Source organism: Panicum hallii, chromosome 4, assembly GCF_002211085.1.
Source record: "Panicum hallii strain FIL2 chromosome 4, PHallii_v3.1, whole genome shotgun sequence".
Classification (NCBI taxonomy): domain Eukaryota; kingdom Viridiplantae; phylum Streptophyta; class Magnoliopsida; order Poales; family Poaceae; genus Panicum; species Panicum hallii.
The window spans coordinates 16,150,255-16,167,717 of record NC_038045.1 but is presented as its reverse complement, the minus strand read 5'-3'; the positions used below and the strand labels follow the sequence as shown (position 1 = coordinate 16,167,717).

The 17,463-nt window shown below is 50.5% G+C and overlaps 2 protein-coding genes across 2 annotated transcripts; both read right to left on the bottom strand.

Moving 5' to 3' along the window:
• Positions 1 to 3,949: 3,949 nt before the first annotated feature.
• LOC112890371 (probable CCR4-associated factor 1 homolog 11) lies at positions 3,950 to 4,801 on the bottom strand. Its single transcript, XM_025957275.1, has one exon. It carries the CDS (start codon positions 4,799 to 4,801, stop codon positions 3,950 to 3,952), a length of 852 nt encoding a protein of 283 aa, XP_025813060.1.
• A 9,787-nt stretch (positions 4,802 to 14,588) lies between these two features.
• Positions 14,589 to 17,144, bottom strand: LOC112890370 (mucin-7-like). The gene is made up of 6 exons (XM_025957274.1): positions 17,091 to 17,144; positions 16,126 to 16,463; positions 15,834 to 16,048; positions 15,606 to 15,772; positions 15,389 to 15,535; positions 14,589 to 15,240 (listed from the first exon to the last, which is right to left on the bottom strand). The coding sequence occupies exons 1-6, from the start codon at positions 17,142 to 17,144 to the stop codon at positions 15,214 to 15,216; spliced, it is 948 nt and encodes a 315-aa protein (XP_025813059.1). The 3' UTR covers positions 14,589 to 15,213.
• Between the last annotated feature and the right edge of the window lie 319 nt (positions 17,145 to 17,463).

Sequence of the window (17,463 nt, the reverse complement as noted above, 5' to 3'; positions counted from 1 at the left end):
TCATTATATCTGGAGAGAGAGGAAGCACACCGAGGTGGGGTTGCCCGGTTGGTTGGTCCTCTCAACATCTTCCCTCATCGTGGATCTCGTTTGCGATCTGCGGTTGACGGAAGCCGCGCCACGCGCAATGAGCTAGCTCTCTCGCTTTCCCACCAAAGCGTGGGCAGTTGGGCAGTTGTTTATGGGGTTGTTGAAACCAACCTCGTCTTCTACCCCTCCGCCGTGTTTTGGGCTCTGCTTATTCTACCTTTTCTTGGTCCATTATGCACTGTCGGCTCAGGCATTATTGCTGTTAGTTTTGTCTTCCCAAGCAAGAATCTGATGCAAGATTTGTTCATTTCATGGAGAGAGTTCCAGAACGAATTAAAGATTCCCTGTGCTGCAGGTACGAACACGGGACATGCATCATGATGCTCGTTGTTTTTTGCTGCCACAATGTTCTTGTTTGAGTTGTTTCAAGGCTAGCTAAGACTCGTCTCTCCCAAATGAGAGGAGCATATTTTTACTAAGGAAATGGGATGACGCTAGGTCTCCACTATCTGCAAATGATAAGCAAGAAAGGGTGCCTTATCATGCTATATATTATGTTTGTCAAGTAAATGGTGTCTTTTCATGATATTATGTTTCTCAAATGCATCATTTAACAAGTCAGCCTTTCCATATTTTAAAGAAATAATGGAAGAGTGTCAATAGAGTACTTCAGAATTAGGTCACTTGTATCCTTCAAATTTTGCCACCACATATAGCTAGCTCATGTTCCAACGTAGAGGTTCTTTATGAACCTGTTTAAAAGACGTAAGCCACTACGTACACCACTGATTTTCTATTACATATTTGTAGATTGTAAATTCAACCAGTGCGACACGAATGGCAAAATTGATGTCAAACCAGAAAACCAGAACTGACATGCACAACTGACAGTTGCATGAGAGCTAACTAGTGTGTAATTTGTGGTTGCATGTCAAATTAATATCCAAATTTTGGATGCCTTGGCTTGATATAACACGTTTCCTTCGTATATAGCTTGATCACCAGTAAATAGCATAGAAATTTGGCGGAATGTCACATAGCTTGTTCATGATCGATATATTAAGGACCATTCGTCTAGTGATCACCATATACATATTTGTAGGGCAAGTGGGAAAATAGGTGAGCTATAGGACAGTTTTTCAAGATTCTCTAGACAAATATATGCCATGCCATATGTCATTCAAAATTGATAACAACTTCACAAGATCTTAAAAATCAAGCATACATGACATTATGCTTATCAAATGACCGACATATACAAAGAGTCGAAAAGAAATACACATTTTTTTGGAAAATTAATTAGTTTTATGTACGTCGATAGAGATAGTGTTTCTTGTCGGGGTAACTAAGGCGTGTGCCTTAGCAAGAGCTTTGATCAAAGATAAAGATGGTCACATCTTTAATACTCCAACCATTTCAAATTATACTCCTTTCATCCTGAAATATAAAGCATTAGAGGGTTCAAAATTTGTATGCAGATGTAAGGCATGCTAGTGTGTTTTGGAAACTAACTATTCCCAACTTGGCATAAAATCAGTAAAATGACAATCAAACAAGGCATTAAATAGGTGTACATGCGTTATTTCCTCATCTCCTTATTAATCTATCATAAAAATGGTATGATGCCCTATATTATAGGACGAAGGGAGTAAGTCGTTTTGATATTTCTAGATGCATAATTTTTACTATATATCTAGACATAGTGTATATATATCTAGATGCATAGCAAAAAGTACGCATCTAGAAATGCTAAAACGACCTATAATTTGAAATAGAGGAAGTATAAGAGGTTCCAAAATCCTTATTCTAACGCTTAATGGAAGACGATTAGCTGTAGTTGAGAATCTCACCATTGGGATTCACCAGTATTGACCGGTATGATTCACTAATAACCAGAGATAACGGTGAGATTAACTTAACTTATTTTATACTCCATCCATTTCAAATTATAGGTCGTTTTGATATTTCTAGATACATAACTTTTACTATCTATTTAGATATAGTGTATATCTAAATGCATAGTAAAAACTATGCACCTAAAAATACCAAAAGAACTGATAATTTAGAACAGAAGGAGTAATTTTTCCCCATTATGTTTTTATTATGCTAATACTCTCTCTCAATTTACTCTGCGCTAGCTGGCGCTTGGGCTTATGTTGCCGAGCCCATACACTGCCTTTCCCTGGCCTCATTGGTGTGAATGGACCCCCGGCTTGAAGCGGAGAGCTGGCCTGCAATGGCCCATCCATGTTAGCAGGCCTATAGCCGGCAGGCACCGCACCATTCGAAGGTCTGGATAGAGTGGCGCGCTCCCGTTTTAGCGCTCCACGCCTCCACCTGTCCATCATGTTCATGCCTGAGGTCGTTTTTTTTTCTTTTTAGCGTAACATGCCTGAGGTCGTTTCCGGCCCTTCTCATCTGCTCAAGGCTCAAACAACGAAAAATGTAGCGTGCAGTGCACTACAGGGAGATTGTCCCCTCTGCTCGATCAACTAGCCTTGCATGGCCTTTGGCCTCCTCCTCCATACTATGCGTGTTACACTCATGTATTCGTATACAGGCGGACAGAGATTTCCCCCGAAAGGCTGCAATGGCACTTCTCTGATCTACTGTACTGCTATGTTATACATTGTTATACCTTCATCCTTAAATATAAGACGTTTAGAATAAAACTAAATAAATTTTTATCTTTACCTGTTTCTAAAGAGAGAACCGTTTTCTTAATCCGTCCGTTTTCTTAATCCGTCATTGACTTTTGTTCATCTTGATGGCCCTGTGATGGTGGTAGATCCATGGATTAAAAAAAAAGTCTAATCAAAATTGGAAATCAAACCATATATTGAGCCAGAGGTCCGAAACCATATAGAACTAGTGCTTGGTGAGTGAAACCAGGAAAGACTGAAGTCCTTGATCAACACATACTAGATTATTATTTTTTAATTATAATAAAACTACTACTATAAGATATAGATATTATATAATATATCATATTTTAAAAAATATTTTTAGCATTATAGTATGCTAATCAATATATTTATATGATTTTACCTGTAACAACACATGGCATATTTGCTACTAATTAAAAAAGTACTGATTTGCTTGTCATCCTGTATTTAAGAACGGAGGGAGTACTTGTTGCAACAGAAGACAAACACTCCGGTAAGAAATCAATGTAGGACAGTTTCCTTGCGGTACACACGTACGAAGCTATACATGCATGGACTAATTATCGCAAACCTGCTCTATTCCTGTTGTCGGATTAGGAACAGTAGACACTGAAAGATAGGCGCATATCATGCATCGCAGGTTGCCGGCCAGAAGGGTCATCCGTCGAACAACGTAACGCACAGAAGAAGCATTAGGACGATCGTCACAGCACCGGCACACGCGGGACACAAAAGGTGGGACACAAAATAAATCATCAGCCAGAAAATGTTTGTTGGGGAAAAATAAGTAATTAGGTTAACAACACTAAAAAATATACACCATAGCAGTCATAAACTACCAACAATAGCAAAAAAATACTAATGGGCATCGAGCATTCATCTCTCTTGCCAAACTAAGTTGATACTATATATGCAGTTGATCGAGCTGGTGGCGCCGGCTTGGTACTCTGGTGACGCCTTTCAGCTCATGGCTGCTTCAGATACAAATATCCATCCGATCATCAAATCTATGTTTTCCTCTCTCTGTTTTTTTGTCTTTTTTTTGTAAAAAGGGAATGAACACTAATTGTCCTAACTTGGTCTGTATTAGTTGCTTGCTCCCAGCATAGATAGATACTAGCTAAAACTACTTCTGTGCGTAGCCTGCTTGCCTCTAACCATCTGTTGCCATCCATCGTCACACTCTGATTAAACTTCCAATCTAACTAAAGTAGCCATCCACCCAGTGACCCACGATAGTTTCTCTTCAGTCTTCATACGACCTGTATCCCATGGATAAGGCCTCTAAACCTGTTCACCTCGCCACCGAACTCATAGTACTTGAGTCTCATGAACGCTTGCAGCGCGAGCACGCTGCCAGCGCCGGCGAGCCGGGGGCTCAGGGCCGGCGGAACCAAGCTGAGCGCGCCGGCGACGCGCTCCAGCCCGGGCGGCAGCCCGAGGTCGGCGGCCATCCGGGCCACGTCGTAGACGTCCTCGCCGAGGCACTGCCTCACCGCGTCGAGGAACCCGCCTAGGCTGTCGGGGAGCAGCACCAGGTTGCCGCCATCGTTGCCCAGGGACAGGATCTTCATCAGGTAGGCCACGTGGTACGCGCCGGCGTAGGTGGCCCACGACACCCCCGGGCGGCGGAACAGGCCGCAGCCGTTGAGCCCCGCGGCGAGCCTCGCCACGGCGACGCCGCGCGCCTGGTGGTCGCGGAAGCTGAGGCCGCGGCGCTCGAGGTACTCGACGGAGTTGGCTGCGTGCGGGTCCGCGGCGGGGTGGAAGCCGCGGAGGTTGAACTCCCAGGCGGCGACGTGGCCGAAGTCGTTGTAGACGGCGAGGCCGAGCTGGATGGGCTTGAGGGCGTCGGCGTTGGCCTTCATCGCGGCGTACCGCGCCTCCGCCGTCATCAGGCCGTGGCTCTGCTGACCGGCGCCGTGGACGACGCCGGGGTAGTGGACGGTCACCGCGGCGTAGCTGGCGTTCGCCGCGAAGTTGCGGAGGAAGACCAGCTCGGGCTCCAGGTTGTCCTCCCATACCCTGCGGACCGGGATGCCGATCATCGGCGGCGGCGGCGGCGGCATCGGGACGGCGTGGTAGTGCCGCGCGTACGCCGGCATGGCGCCGGCCGGATGCATGACGGAAGACGCTGCTCCGGCCTCGATCGTGTGCTTGCCGGACGCTCTCGTGCTAGACGAGAAGGGATTCGGGTCCAGGAGAATATGGAAGCAATGGCAACCACGACGAGACAGGAGGAAGGATACGTGCGTGGAGTATTTATGGAGGGAGAGTTGGAGTTCGTGTCGGTGTCCGATGGCGTCACTTCGGCTGATCGAGTAGACGAGTACGATGCGGACTTGCTCCGTCGAGTTCGTGTCGGTGTCCGGGGCGCTTCGGCCATCGTTAACCTGCGAAGGATTTTCTGGCAGCCACTTCTTCGGGTTAATCCTGGTGGGATAGGTTTAGTGGGGTTATTAGAAAGGGAATTAACGAACAAACCCTCGGGCCTCACATGGCTGGGCCAGTATCGCAAACCCAGAACTACCGTGGCCCGCTGCTTATGAACTCCACCGGTCGATCCAACTCACCGCATACTTTCGTTTCCTTTCAGTGTCAGCTTAGCGACACCATATTTTTTCCACCGCCCATTTGTTGCCTACCTAAAACTCTTCCATCTCGTCTCAAAAAAAAACTCTTCCATCTCATTTCATCCTCCCCCTCTCTCTCTTGCACTCCCTGGTGCGCCGGCTGGGACCGAGACAAATAGGTTATATATAAAAGTTGTGCGTGAAACTTCTCTTATATTACAACACTTCTGCTGAAATGATATCTCGAAAAGTTTGTATAAAAAGTTTATATGTATAACTTGTAACTTTCCAAAAAAAGTTGCAGAAAATAAAACTTTTCGAAAAAAAGGAAAGTTCGAGGTTGTCGGGGACTGGTAGCTGGGAATTCCCTTGGCGTGCGTTCGCGAACAAGAAATCCCCCCTATCGAGGGATCTCCGACGGCCCCTTCCCACACTCAAGCACATCTTAGCACCTTTATTTCCCCATTCAACAAATTGTACGACTGGTACAGTCACAGTGGAAGTAGCCTTAATGATGGCAAACAGCAAATGGAATAACTAATTAGACAGAAAATTTGAAAGTTTCAGCCAGTATGTTACAGGTTGATACCAAAGGCCATCACTGTCATCATTTGTGGACTCTAGTGGCCATTTATTTTCATTACCAAGGAATGCTATTTATTCAATTTCGAGATACTGGGCCAGAAACTACGATAGAAAGTGTAGAAAGTGCAGTTCCAGTTTATTGGGGACTCAACCTTTTTACTCTGCTCATGAAGGAACGTATTCTCTCAGGGTCTTTCCGTAAACCGTCAGGATAACATATGCCACTGCTAACATCCAGGCCATCTGGATTTAGAGCAGAAGCAGCTTGGCAAAAATTGTCCGCGTGTAGGCCTCCTGCTAATAGCCAGCCGCTCTTGCTTTTAACAGATGGCATTTGGAATTTCTCCCAGTTGAACCCTTTGCCACTGCAAATGCATACGGATAGATTTATCAGATTTATTATCCACTTCAGCTATTGTTTTGACAAACAATGATTTTTATGTGCAAATGCGGTCAAGGATCCTTTGAAATTGATAACTAGATAGAATCAAAATGCTTGAGGAATATGAATAATTGCCCTATTGGTCCAAGAGTAAAATCAAGACACTCGACACTACACAGGCCAAAGCGAAACATAGTACCTGCCACCCTTTGCACTGTCCACCAAAAACCAATCGACAACATATTCTTCACTTGGAGCAGCATTGATAAGTTTACCATCCTCATCAACATTTAGCACATATATAATTCGATTATTCTCCCAAAGCACAGGAAGTAGTTCTCGGGAGCTAATCTCCATGGAGCTACAAGCAATGGGTCAGTAAATAATAATAGATGATGCCTACTTCAGTTATATAGAGCAGAAAATAGTAGGCAAGATGTCATGTGGGGCAGAACATATGCAAGGCAGCGCAGGGCGCGTGACATCCGCAGGACAGCAGAGCGAGCTGCAGTGCGCGACGCGGCAAGGGCCGCGGTCACCGCGGACAAGGATGGCAGGTCCGGACCCAGTGGCTAGGAGGAGATTAGGCCTTAAAATTAGGATCGTTTATTTCCAAGTTTATTAGCCGATTGGCTCATATATTCCCTGTACTCCAAACAATGAAGGCAAGCAATGAATTATCATCTAATTCCCTACCTCTACTCTCGTTAACCCACCTGCGGAGGGGTATAACCTCGCGGTGAGGTCTGGAGCGCGACTACGAACTACGGAGTCGCGGGCCGCCGTCGTTGAGTGCCAAGGCGCTTGACAACCTGGTATCTGGGTCTCGTCGATCCACTAAATCCTCCTATCCCGTCCAGTCCGCCCCACCGCCAACCGCCGACGCCCCACCTCCATCCGCTGCCGCCGCGTCTCCAACCACGTCGTCCGTTGCTTCCTGCTCCGCCGACGCCATGGGAGACGATCTCAAGGCGTCCATCGAAGCGCTCACCAAGCACATGGATCTGCTGCAAAAGTCGATCGAGGCCAATGCGCAGGCGATCCATGATCTCTTCGTCACCAGCTCCTCGACATCCGGAGGGCGCCCGGGCACGGGCGAACACCACCAAGATCGGCCGCCGAGGCATTGGCGCCCCGACTTCCCGCACTACGACGGCAAGAGTGACCCGTTGATCTTCATCAACAGATGCGAGTCCTTCTTTTTGCAGCAGCGGATCATGCACGAGGAGCGCGTTTGGATGGCATCGTACAATCTCCAGGAGGGAGCCCAACTGTGGTACATGCAGGTCCAGGCGGACGAGGGCACGCCGACATGGCCGCGCTTCAAGGAGCTTCTCAACCTACGCTTCGGACCCCCGCTCCGTTCGGCGCCCCTCTTCGAGCTGGCGTCCTGCCGCCGCACCGGGACGGTGTCCGACTACCAGGACAGCTTTCAGGCACTGCTTCCCCGCGCCGGCCGCCTTTGTCAGACCCGGGGCCACGGGGCTATGTACATCAAGGAGTCCGTATTGGGCTAGGGGATAGGACGTGTCCTGTACCTTGTTTATGTTGTATTCTACCCGCATGCGGAGTAGAACTAGTCGATATAGAAGGAAACAACTCGAGTTGTACTTGAGTACGATTCCTAAGCTAGTATCAGGCTAGGATTCATGTAACCCTGTCCTCCCGGATATATAAGGGCGGACAGGGACCCCCTCAAAACCAAGATCACCAGATCAACATCAAGGCAATACAAACCATCATACAGGACGTAGGGCATTACACATATTGCGGCCTGAACCTGTCTAAATCTTGTGTTGTCGGCACCTTCGAGTTCCTGATCTCGGCGCATCCTAACCCAAAACCTACCACCTTGGGTATACCCCTCGGTGGGCAGCCGGATAAAACCCGAATGCTGGCGCGCCAGGTAGGGGGCGCATCAGAGATCCGCTGGAGAACTCGATGGCTCTTTTCAAGTTCCCCAGTCCCGTGCTCCCTGAGGGCACAACCTTTGTTTTTGGCTCGTGGGTCTACGTTGCCAACGGCGCAGGCGGTTTCCGTCGGCACATCGTCGACGACACCATCAAGCTAAAAACACTAGCCTCAAGGCTCGATGACTTTATCGATAATCTCGACGAGTTGCCGTTTTTTGATTCTGCCAGGGAAACCGAGGCAGAGTCTGTCACTACTGTTCCTTTCTCCGCATTGGAGAAGGACTTGGACTCTGTGCTCCAGGCCAGGGGTTCCGATGCCATCGCATGTCGGGGGGCGGAGGATCACCTGGCCACTTATGGGCTGATGATCACCACCACCTCCGAAGGACAAATCGTTCATTGGAAGGGGATGGATCTGTCCGATCTACTTGGGTATGAAGACCGCTTGGTAGCCCACCTCGAACCTTTGCCTTTTCAGGAGGGCAGGGCGTTGGCTACCATCACCGAGGGCTCGACTGAACTAGTCGAAGCCCCCTCTGAAGAACTCGCAACCCGCCAGGTGCTGATGGCGGAGGAGGGGGACGATAATGCCCTCATCCCCATCGGCGCGCTTGACGGGATATCAGAAGACGAAGACACTGCCGAGGCTGTAGATGAGAACGACGCCGAACGCGATGCGCGGCGTGCCAGGAACAGAGCTCGTGCGGTTCGTAGAAGGCGGGCCAATGAGCGCATACGTTCTGCACAGCGCGAACTCGACGCTGAATTCGCTGCTGCAGATGAGCGAGGCTTCAGGACTCCTGTGGCCAACATCGCTCGGGTAACAACACTACTCGAGCGAAGTAATGATCCCAACGTTCGACAAGCGCTCCGTTACGCCCAACGGGCATGGGTCCAACTGGACCAGCAGGCCCCGGCATCACTCATCGGGGACGAGCGCGTCGGAGACAGCCGGAGCCAGGCCCCAAGTCGAACAACAGGCGATCACCCGCGACCCCAACGCAGCAATGACAATGATGGTGCGGGTGGGAGTCAGGCCACTGGAGGGAGGTGGCAGCCACCCCCGAGGCAGCCCAACCGCCCACGCCAACAACCGGACCTTCGCCAAAAGATCAAAGAGGGGTGCGACGTCCGGTCAGTCCTCGACTCGAGGCGACGGGAACGTGAGGTAGCCGAGCGGGACGATGCTGACTGCAGCGATTGCTTTCCTGCGTTCACTGCGAGATTCAACAGTTACAAGTACCCGGAGGGTTTCAAGCCGATCGGTATTACCAAGTATGACGGTAAGCAGGCCCCCCAACAATGGCTCCGCTGTTACTCCACTGCCATTGAGGTGGCTGGTGGCTCCAACACTACCAAAGTCGTCTACTTTCCGATGGCTTTGGAGCCTGCACCGCTGACCTGGCTGGAAAGCCTCCCCAACGACTCCATCGATTCCTAGGAAGGCCTCAAGAAGGTTTTCATCGACAACTTCCAGGGGGCGATAACCCGAGCAGGAACCCGGCACGACCTCGCCCAGTGCAAGCAAGAGCGTAATGAACTCCTCCGATCCTACACCCGCCGTTTCTTCGATGTGCGGGCCACCATCGCCAACATCTCGGAGGAGGACATCATCGACTGCTTCTACAACAGCCTAACAGACCCAGGTATATATCGTGATTTTGGGCGTAACAAGCCGAAGACGGTTGCAGGACTACGCGACATGATGCACGACTGATCCGAACAAGAGGAAAAGATGCGCGAGAGGTTTCCAAGACGCACCGACCTCAACCAGAAGCGCAACAACGACAACCGGGCTGACAAAGGCCAGCGGGACTTTCCGGGTTCTTCCCAGAAACGCAAGCCAGACGATCTCGTCGCGGCTGTGGATCATCCTTCGCGGGGCAAGAAGTCGACTACGCAGGAGCAGTTTGAAAAACTTCTGCAGAAGAAATGCCCATGGTGCGTCAACTCCAAACACGCAGCGATCGACTGCTTTCAGCTCAAGTGCACCTTTGGCTCTCCTGGAAATGGCAAGAAGAACAAGTCAACGGGCAAAGAGCCCAAAGACGAGGATCAAGACAATAAATCTGAGACACCCAAGTTCCAGGATGCCTCCAAAACCGTCAATGTCATCTTTGGTGGTGATGAAGATTTTTGCTCCAAGCGGGAACAGAAGTTGCTGCTACGGGAAATTCTATCCATTGAGCCAGCGGTACCACGACCACTCCGATGGTCGGAGGTCCCCATATCATTTTCCCGTGCTGACCAGTGGACCAGCTTTTCTGAGCCTGGGAAGTTTCCACTGGTGCTGGATCCCCTGGTCGCAGAAGTTAAGCTCACTCGGGTTCTTATCGATGGTGGGAGCGGACTTAATCTTATCTTCGCCAGTACGCTGAAGAAGATGGGTCTGGACCTGAACAACAAGCTTACACCGAGCAAGGCTCCTTTTTACGGCATTGTCCCTGGCAATGCCGCGCACCCGCTTGAAATGGTCGTTCTCCCAGTCACTTTTGGGACGAGGGAGAATTACCGAACCGAGTTCATCAAGTTCGAGGTGGCCAACTTCGAATCTTCCTACCATGCTATACTGGGGAGGCCGGCGCTCGCTAAGTTCATGGCGGTGCCGCATTACGTCTATTTACTTCTCAAGATGCCAGGACGCAGCGGCGTGCTCACGCTCCGAGGCGACTTGAAGAAGTCCTATGATTGCAACCAAGAGGCCATCCAGTATGCATCGACTTCTCGCGTGCCAGATGCTTCCGAAGAAGTATTCGCGGCCGCAAAACAACTTTCCCAAGCCGAGCTGGACATCCCGACGAAGAAGGCGAGCCAATCAGGCGTCAAGTCGACAGGCGATGTGGCTCTCAAGTCGATCCAGCTCCAAGAGGGCGACTCATCCAAGACAGCCATCATCGGCGCGGGCTTGGGTGACAAATAGGAACTCGCGCTCGTCAGCTTCCTACGGGCTAACCGAGACATGTTCGCATGGAAACCATTGGATATGCCAGGGGTGCCCAAGGAGCTGATCGAGCATAGTCTTAATGTGTATCCACAAGCTGTACCAAAGAAGCAACGACTTCGTCGTTTTGCCCCTGATAAACGGGAGGCTATCAAACGAGAAATAGCTAAACTCCTCGCGGCTGGATTCATTAAAGAAGTAATCCACCCACAGTGGGTAGCTAACCCCGTTCTTGTATTGAAAAAGAATAAAGAATGGAGAATGTGTGTCGATTATACCGATCTCAACAAGCATTGCCCGAAGGATCACTTTGGGCTCCCTCGCATCGATCAGGTAGTCGACTCAACCGCAGGTTGCGTACTGTTATATTTCCTTGATTGTTATTCAGGGTACCATCAGATCACACTCAGGGAAGAAGATCAGATCAAGACCACGTTTATCACCCCGTTTGGAACTTATGCATATAAAACCATGTCCTTCGGGTTGAAGAATGCAGGCGCTACCTATCAGCGCGCAATTCAGATGTGTTTCGCTGATTAGTTACACTGGAACGTGGAGGCCTACGTGGACGACGTGGTCGTGAAGACCAGAAGTCCCGAGGGCCTAATCGCGAATCTGGAGAAAACTTTCGCCAGCCTAAGGAAGTACCGATGGAAGCTCAATCCGACCAAGTGCGTTTTCGGTGTTCCATCAGGCAAATTGCTCAGGTTCATAGTCAGTAACCGGGGCATCGAGGCCAACCCTGAAAAGATTACCGCCATCACTGATATGGAGGCACCTGCCACAATCAAAGATGTGCAGAAACTTACAGGGTGCATGGCAGCTCTCAACAGATTCATCTCCCGGCTCGGGGAGAGAGGACTACCTTTTTTCAGACTCTTAAAGCGTGAAGACAAGTTTCACTAGACAGAAGAAGCCGAGTGGGCCCTGTAGGATCTCAAGCAACACCTACAGTCGCCCCCGATCCTCATAGCTCCATTGCCGGGTGAGACCCTTTTACTTTACATTGCGGCAACTACCCATGTTATTAGCAGTGCCATTGTTGTCGAACGATCCGAGGAGGGCCATGCTTTTGGCGTGCAGAGGCCCATGTACTTTGTTAGTGAGGTACTCTCGGAGTCTAAGGTGCGGTACCCGGCGATCCAAAAGCTTCTCTACGGCATACTGATTACTTCAAGGAAATTACGCCACTACTTTGAAGAGTACCAGATCACCGTGATCACAGACTACCCGCTAGCGGATATCCTACACAACCAGGACGACAGATATCGTATTTCAAAGTGGGCAGTAGAACTGGGGGCTTTGTTGATCGACTTCAAGCCACGCACCGCAATCAAGTCCCAAGCTCTAGTCGACTTCGTGGCAGAGTGGAGGGAAAATCAAGTTCCAAATCTAGTTGACAAGCCAGATAATTGGACCATGTACTTCGATGGTTCTCTCAAGCTCGATGGCGGCGGCGCTTGAGTTTTATTCATTTCCCCAAGAGGCGAACAACTCAAGTACGTCCTCCAAATCCTCTGGGAGGTATCCAACAATGAAGCCGAGTATGAAGCCTTGCTTCACGGGCTTCGTTTGGCGATATCACTAGGGATCAAGCGACTACTTGTATATGGTGATTCACTTTTGGTCATTTAGCAAGTCAACAAGGAGTGGGACTGCAACAAGGAGACCATGGAAACCTATGTACAAGAGGTACGCAAGCTAGAAAACAAATTTTCTGGCCTAGAAGTCCTTCATGTGCTACGGGAGCACAATGTCACCGCGGATGCCTTATCTAAGCTGGGATCAACCCGAGCACAAGTCCCAGCAGGGGTATTCGTACAAAGAGTTGAAGCAACCATCCATCAGCCCTTCACCACAGGTCTCCACCGGCACTGGCTCTGTATGGCCAGAACGGGAGGTTATGCTGGTTGGCGAGGACTGGAGAGGACCCTTTATCGACTTCATCCGAGATCTCGTATTACCGGCAAGGGTGGATCCCAAGAGCGCTGCTGCCGCCCGCGTCATGCGACGGAGCAAGGGGTTTGCCCTAGTCGAAGACAAACTTTATCGGCGCGGCGCACGATCTGGAGTGCTCATGAAGTGCGTCACAACAGAAGAAGGCTAGGATATTTTGCGAGAGATACACGAGGGAGTATGCGGTAACCATGCAGCGTCACGCACGCTAGTAGGCAAAGCGTTTCGAGCTGGCTTCTGGTGGCCCACCGCCGTGTCTGATGCCGAGGATCTGGTGCGAAGATGTCAGAACTGCCAGTTCTTTAGCAAGCAAACTCATGTCCCGGCCCACACCCTCATTACTATACCGCCTTCCTGGCCGTTCGCTTGCTGGAGCCTCGACATGATTGGGCCCTTCGCAATGGTGCCAGGAGGTTTTACTCATGTTTTGGTGGCTATCGACAAGTTCACCAAGTGGATCGAGTTCAAACCGATCGCCAAGCTTACTCCAGACAGGGTGGTCGACTTCATCTCCGATATCTTGCATCAGTTCGGCTTCCCCAACACTATTATCACCGATTTGGGTTCAAATTTCACGGCCAACCAATTCTGGGAATTCTGTGAAAATTCATCCATCGAGGTCAAGTATGTTTCGGTGGCACACCCAAGGGCAAATGGGCAAGTCGAGCGGGCAAATGGCTTGATCATTGATGGTCTCAAGAAAAGGCTTTATGACGCCAATACCAAAAAGGGCGGGAAGTGGATACACGAGTTGCCACATGTCATCTGGGGGCTCAGGACTCAACCATCCAAAGCTACAGGGCAGACCCCGTTCTTTCTTGTCTACGGCTCTGAGGCGATTCTTCCAGCGGACATCATGTGGAAATCCCCAAGGGTCGAGATGTATAAAGAAGGCGAGGCGGACGAAGCACGACAGCTGGAGCTGGATTCTGTCGAAGAGGCTCGCTGCTCTGCTCTCGTTCAGTCAGCCTGTTACCTACAGGGGATCTGGCGATACCATGATCGCAATATTAAGGAACGGTCGTTTAGCATAGGCGACCTCGTCCTTCGTCGTGTTTAGGATGAGTCGGGTTTGCACAAGCTTAACTCACGATGGGAAGGACCGTTCATTGTCACGAGGTTTACAAGACCAGGATCTTATCGACTACAACACCCCGACGGTCAGGATGTACCCAATTCATGGAATATCCAACACCTGCGACGGTTCTACCCCTAAGCAGACTCGTTTTCAATTCCTGTACGCACCAAGGGCACATTTTTCTTTTCTGGGTCAATATGGCGGCTTTGTGCCACACAACCCGAAATGTAAATTCTTGAATACAATGCGGAGGCTTTGGCCACGTTCAAGTGTTATACAAATCGACTACTTGCTATAGGCATATGGGTCGACGCGATAACAATCGTGTTTCTTTCAAACTAGTTAGGCCCGTCTGGCTCGGGTTCTATCTAACTTGTCTGACATGTCCACATGATGGGCCATATCGACTACTCGTGAAGTCGTCGCACTCAGGGTAGTTCTCGAGTGTTTGCTATGAGGCATCCTAGTCGTCGCGCCACAAACCGCGCGTTCCGAGCATGTTGGGTCCCCTCGGTCGGATCTTATCTAGCCTACCCGATGAGCTCACGAGCTATATCGACTACTTTCTGAGTCGCTACACTCAGAGGTAGCATGTCCCCACTACAGAGCAGACGGGGCTCTCAGACTTCATATAAGGCCACAGGAGGACTAAGGTGGTTTCTTATATTACAAACGTCATAAACACTAACGGTTCAATCTTGGACCATGTTTTCTACAATATTTTCAGCTACTGGCCGGACCTCTAGCAAGTGCTCGCGAAAGTTTTCATCAGTACAATCAGCAGCTGTGCCCCTGCGAGTACTTCTAGCCGAGCCTTTGGCCAGAAGGACTTCACAAGGCCTAAAGCATGACCCACGTATGTTGTGGCGGCCTCGGTGACGAAGTTGAGGATCTTTTGCAGTGCCCCGCGAAGTTGATCCAGCAGCGGTGGCTCATTTTCAGCGCCGTCTTCCCAAGGGTCCACCATCTCCACGAGTTCCTAGGCTGCTGCCTTTAAGTCGTCGAGTTCCTTCTGGCGCCGCTCCTTCTCCTCGCCTAGAGTCTTGATCTGCTGAAGGCAGTCGACGAACTGTTTCTCTGTGTTGGCCATCACCTTCCACAGACTCTCGACTTCATCTGCGCGGCGATTCAGCATGTTCTTCAAATCAGTAAGCAACCCCTCTTTATAATTTAAGAGTTTTTTAAGTTCTGCGGTGATAAGCAGGTTTCAGACCATGGAGTTATTGACTATGGGTACGCTTTCGAGAATGAAACTCAACGTAACTTGATGGGATTTTCGCTGCTCCTTGAGTCGGCCTTGGAGCTCGGTGATGGTCTGCTCGAAGCCGGCCCGCTCCTGCATTAGCTCGTCAATATGCTTGGCGGACTCTTCCAGCTTCACAGCCCGCTCATCAGCTTTCTGGCTCATATCCTGCACGTTTCCGAACGTCAGAGACAGACAACTCGACCATACAGCCACCAATGGTTTCGTCAAGATTTACCAGGGCAAACTTATCGATCGCCTTGATCATCTGCCGCACGCGGCTTAGGTCGTCCCTCGGGAGGCGCATCACTTGGAGTGTGTCGTCGATCTCTCCTCCAGGGGTTGGCAGCACGGTTGCTTCGCCAGGAGTACCCGCACCCTCCAAGACTGATGGCTGCGTGGTCTCTGCAACAAACAAGTGTTTAACACAGCGATGATTATGGCAGAAGGCAGCTGGATCATCTACCTGCAACCTCGGCGGGTACGGTAACGGCGGTTTCGACTTGCTCATCGCCAGTGGTTTCGAGTTCCGCGCGCTGGAGCTCGGGCGGCGGTGAGTCAGGCAGGGCCACATCTGCTCCCTCTGCTGGCTCCGGTGCGTTGACTTGCTCGGGCAAGGGCTCGGGGGCTGGAGGAGCCAACTCGAGTTCTGGCTCGTCCAGCGTCACCGCTGCTGCTGATCTGTTCAAGACAGCAGTAAAGCATCATTACTGTGATTACCACACATGGCAAATGGCAAGATCCAGAGCATTACTTACACTTGGGATCGGATTATCGTTGGTTTCCTCAACTCCAGTTTCAATGGCCTCTTCACCACGGCGCTTGCGGCTGGAGGTGCAGGTATACAAGTCGAGGGGGCTGGCAGCGCTGGCGTGGCGATGGCCACGGAACTCACTGCTGGCGGCGGAGCTGCTTCAGTCGAGGGCGCGAGCTGCCCCGATGCAGCGCCTGCCACGGTGATGGTTATGTCGTTTGCAGGAGAGGATGACGGGTCTGCCTCAGCAGCTCTCGCAGACACGACTGCTGGTGCATCATCCTCGGTTGAGGGTATCTCGACTACCTTCCGTCGCTGGGGCTGGGCAAAGAAGATGAAGGACTACAAAACAGTGTTATCAGTATTCAGCAGAACAACTCGATAACTTCACAGCTTGATAGGCACTTACCTGGCAAGGTCAGTGGCGCCGGCTTTACATTTCTGCATCTCCCGACGCCGCCGAGGGATCAGAGGCGCGTCGTCAGACCACTCCACAGATGATCCGGAGGAGTTGTCTGCTTGCGCCCTTCTCTCGTTTGGCCTGCTGCTCTCGGTCGACTCGTTGCCAGCGCTCTTCATTTTTTTTGCTTCGGCCGCGGCGCTGGGCAACAAGTGATATGGTCGGGGCAGATCAGGCTGCGGCGGGTAATTCCGGTATAACGCCGTTCGATCCTGTAACAAGTTTATCAGTCAGTTATACTTTACAACATCACAAAGGAAGTCGAGAAGTCGATTACTTACTGATGGTGGCCGGTTCTGGGCTGAAAATCCTGCGTGAACGTATGGAACGGTTTCCACGTCCAGTAGAATTCGCGTGAAGCGAACAAGCGCTGCGTCGTCTCTGAGTTCCTCTGCGCACATACGAGATGGGTCTTCAGTTCCCATGTACTCGAATCCTAATGTGTGGCGCTGTTGGATGGGTTGGATTTGGCGCTTGAAGAATGACATCATTACGGATGCCCCGGTTACCCCCGCCTCCTTGTGCGCGGTGATCAACTCTAGCAGCTCCTTCACCTGGTCCATCTCTGCCTGAGCAAGCTCCAGGGTCCACTCGGGGCGCTGAACGGGAGATCTGCCTGAACGCTCAGGGAGTTGGGGGGCGTGGTTTGCAATATAGAACCATTGCTGCTTCCACCCAGGGACATTGGACGGGAATTTGTAAGATATGTATTTTTTACTGGTATGTTGCCTAAGCTGGATGCCAGCGCCCCCTATCGCAGATGGATCTTTTGAGGTGGGCTGCGGCTTCATGCGGAAAAGATAACGGAAAAGAGCCCAATGGGGCTCAATTCCGAGGAAGGCTTCACAGAAGTGGATGAAAATGGAGATGTGGCAAATTGAG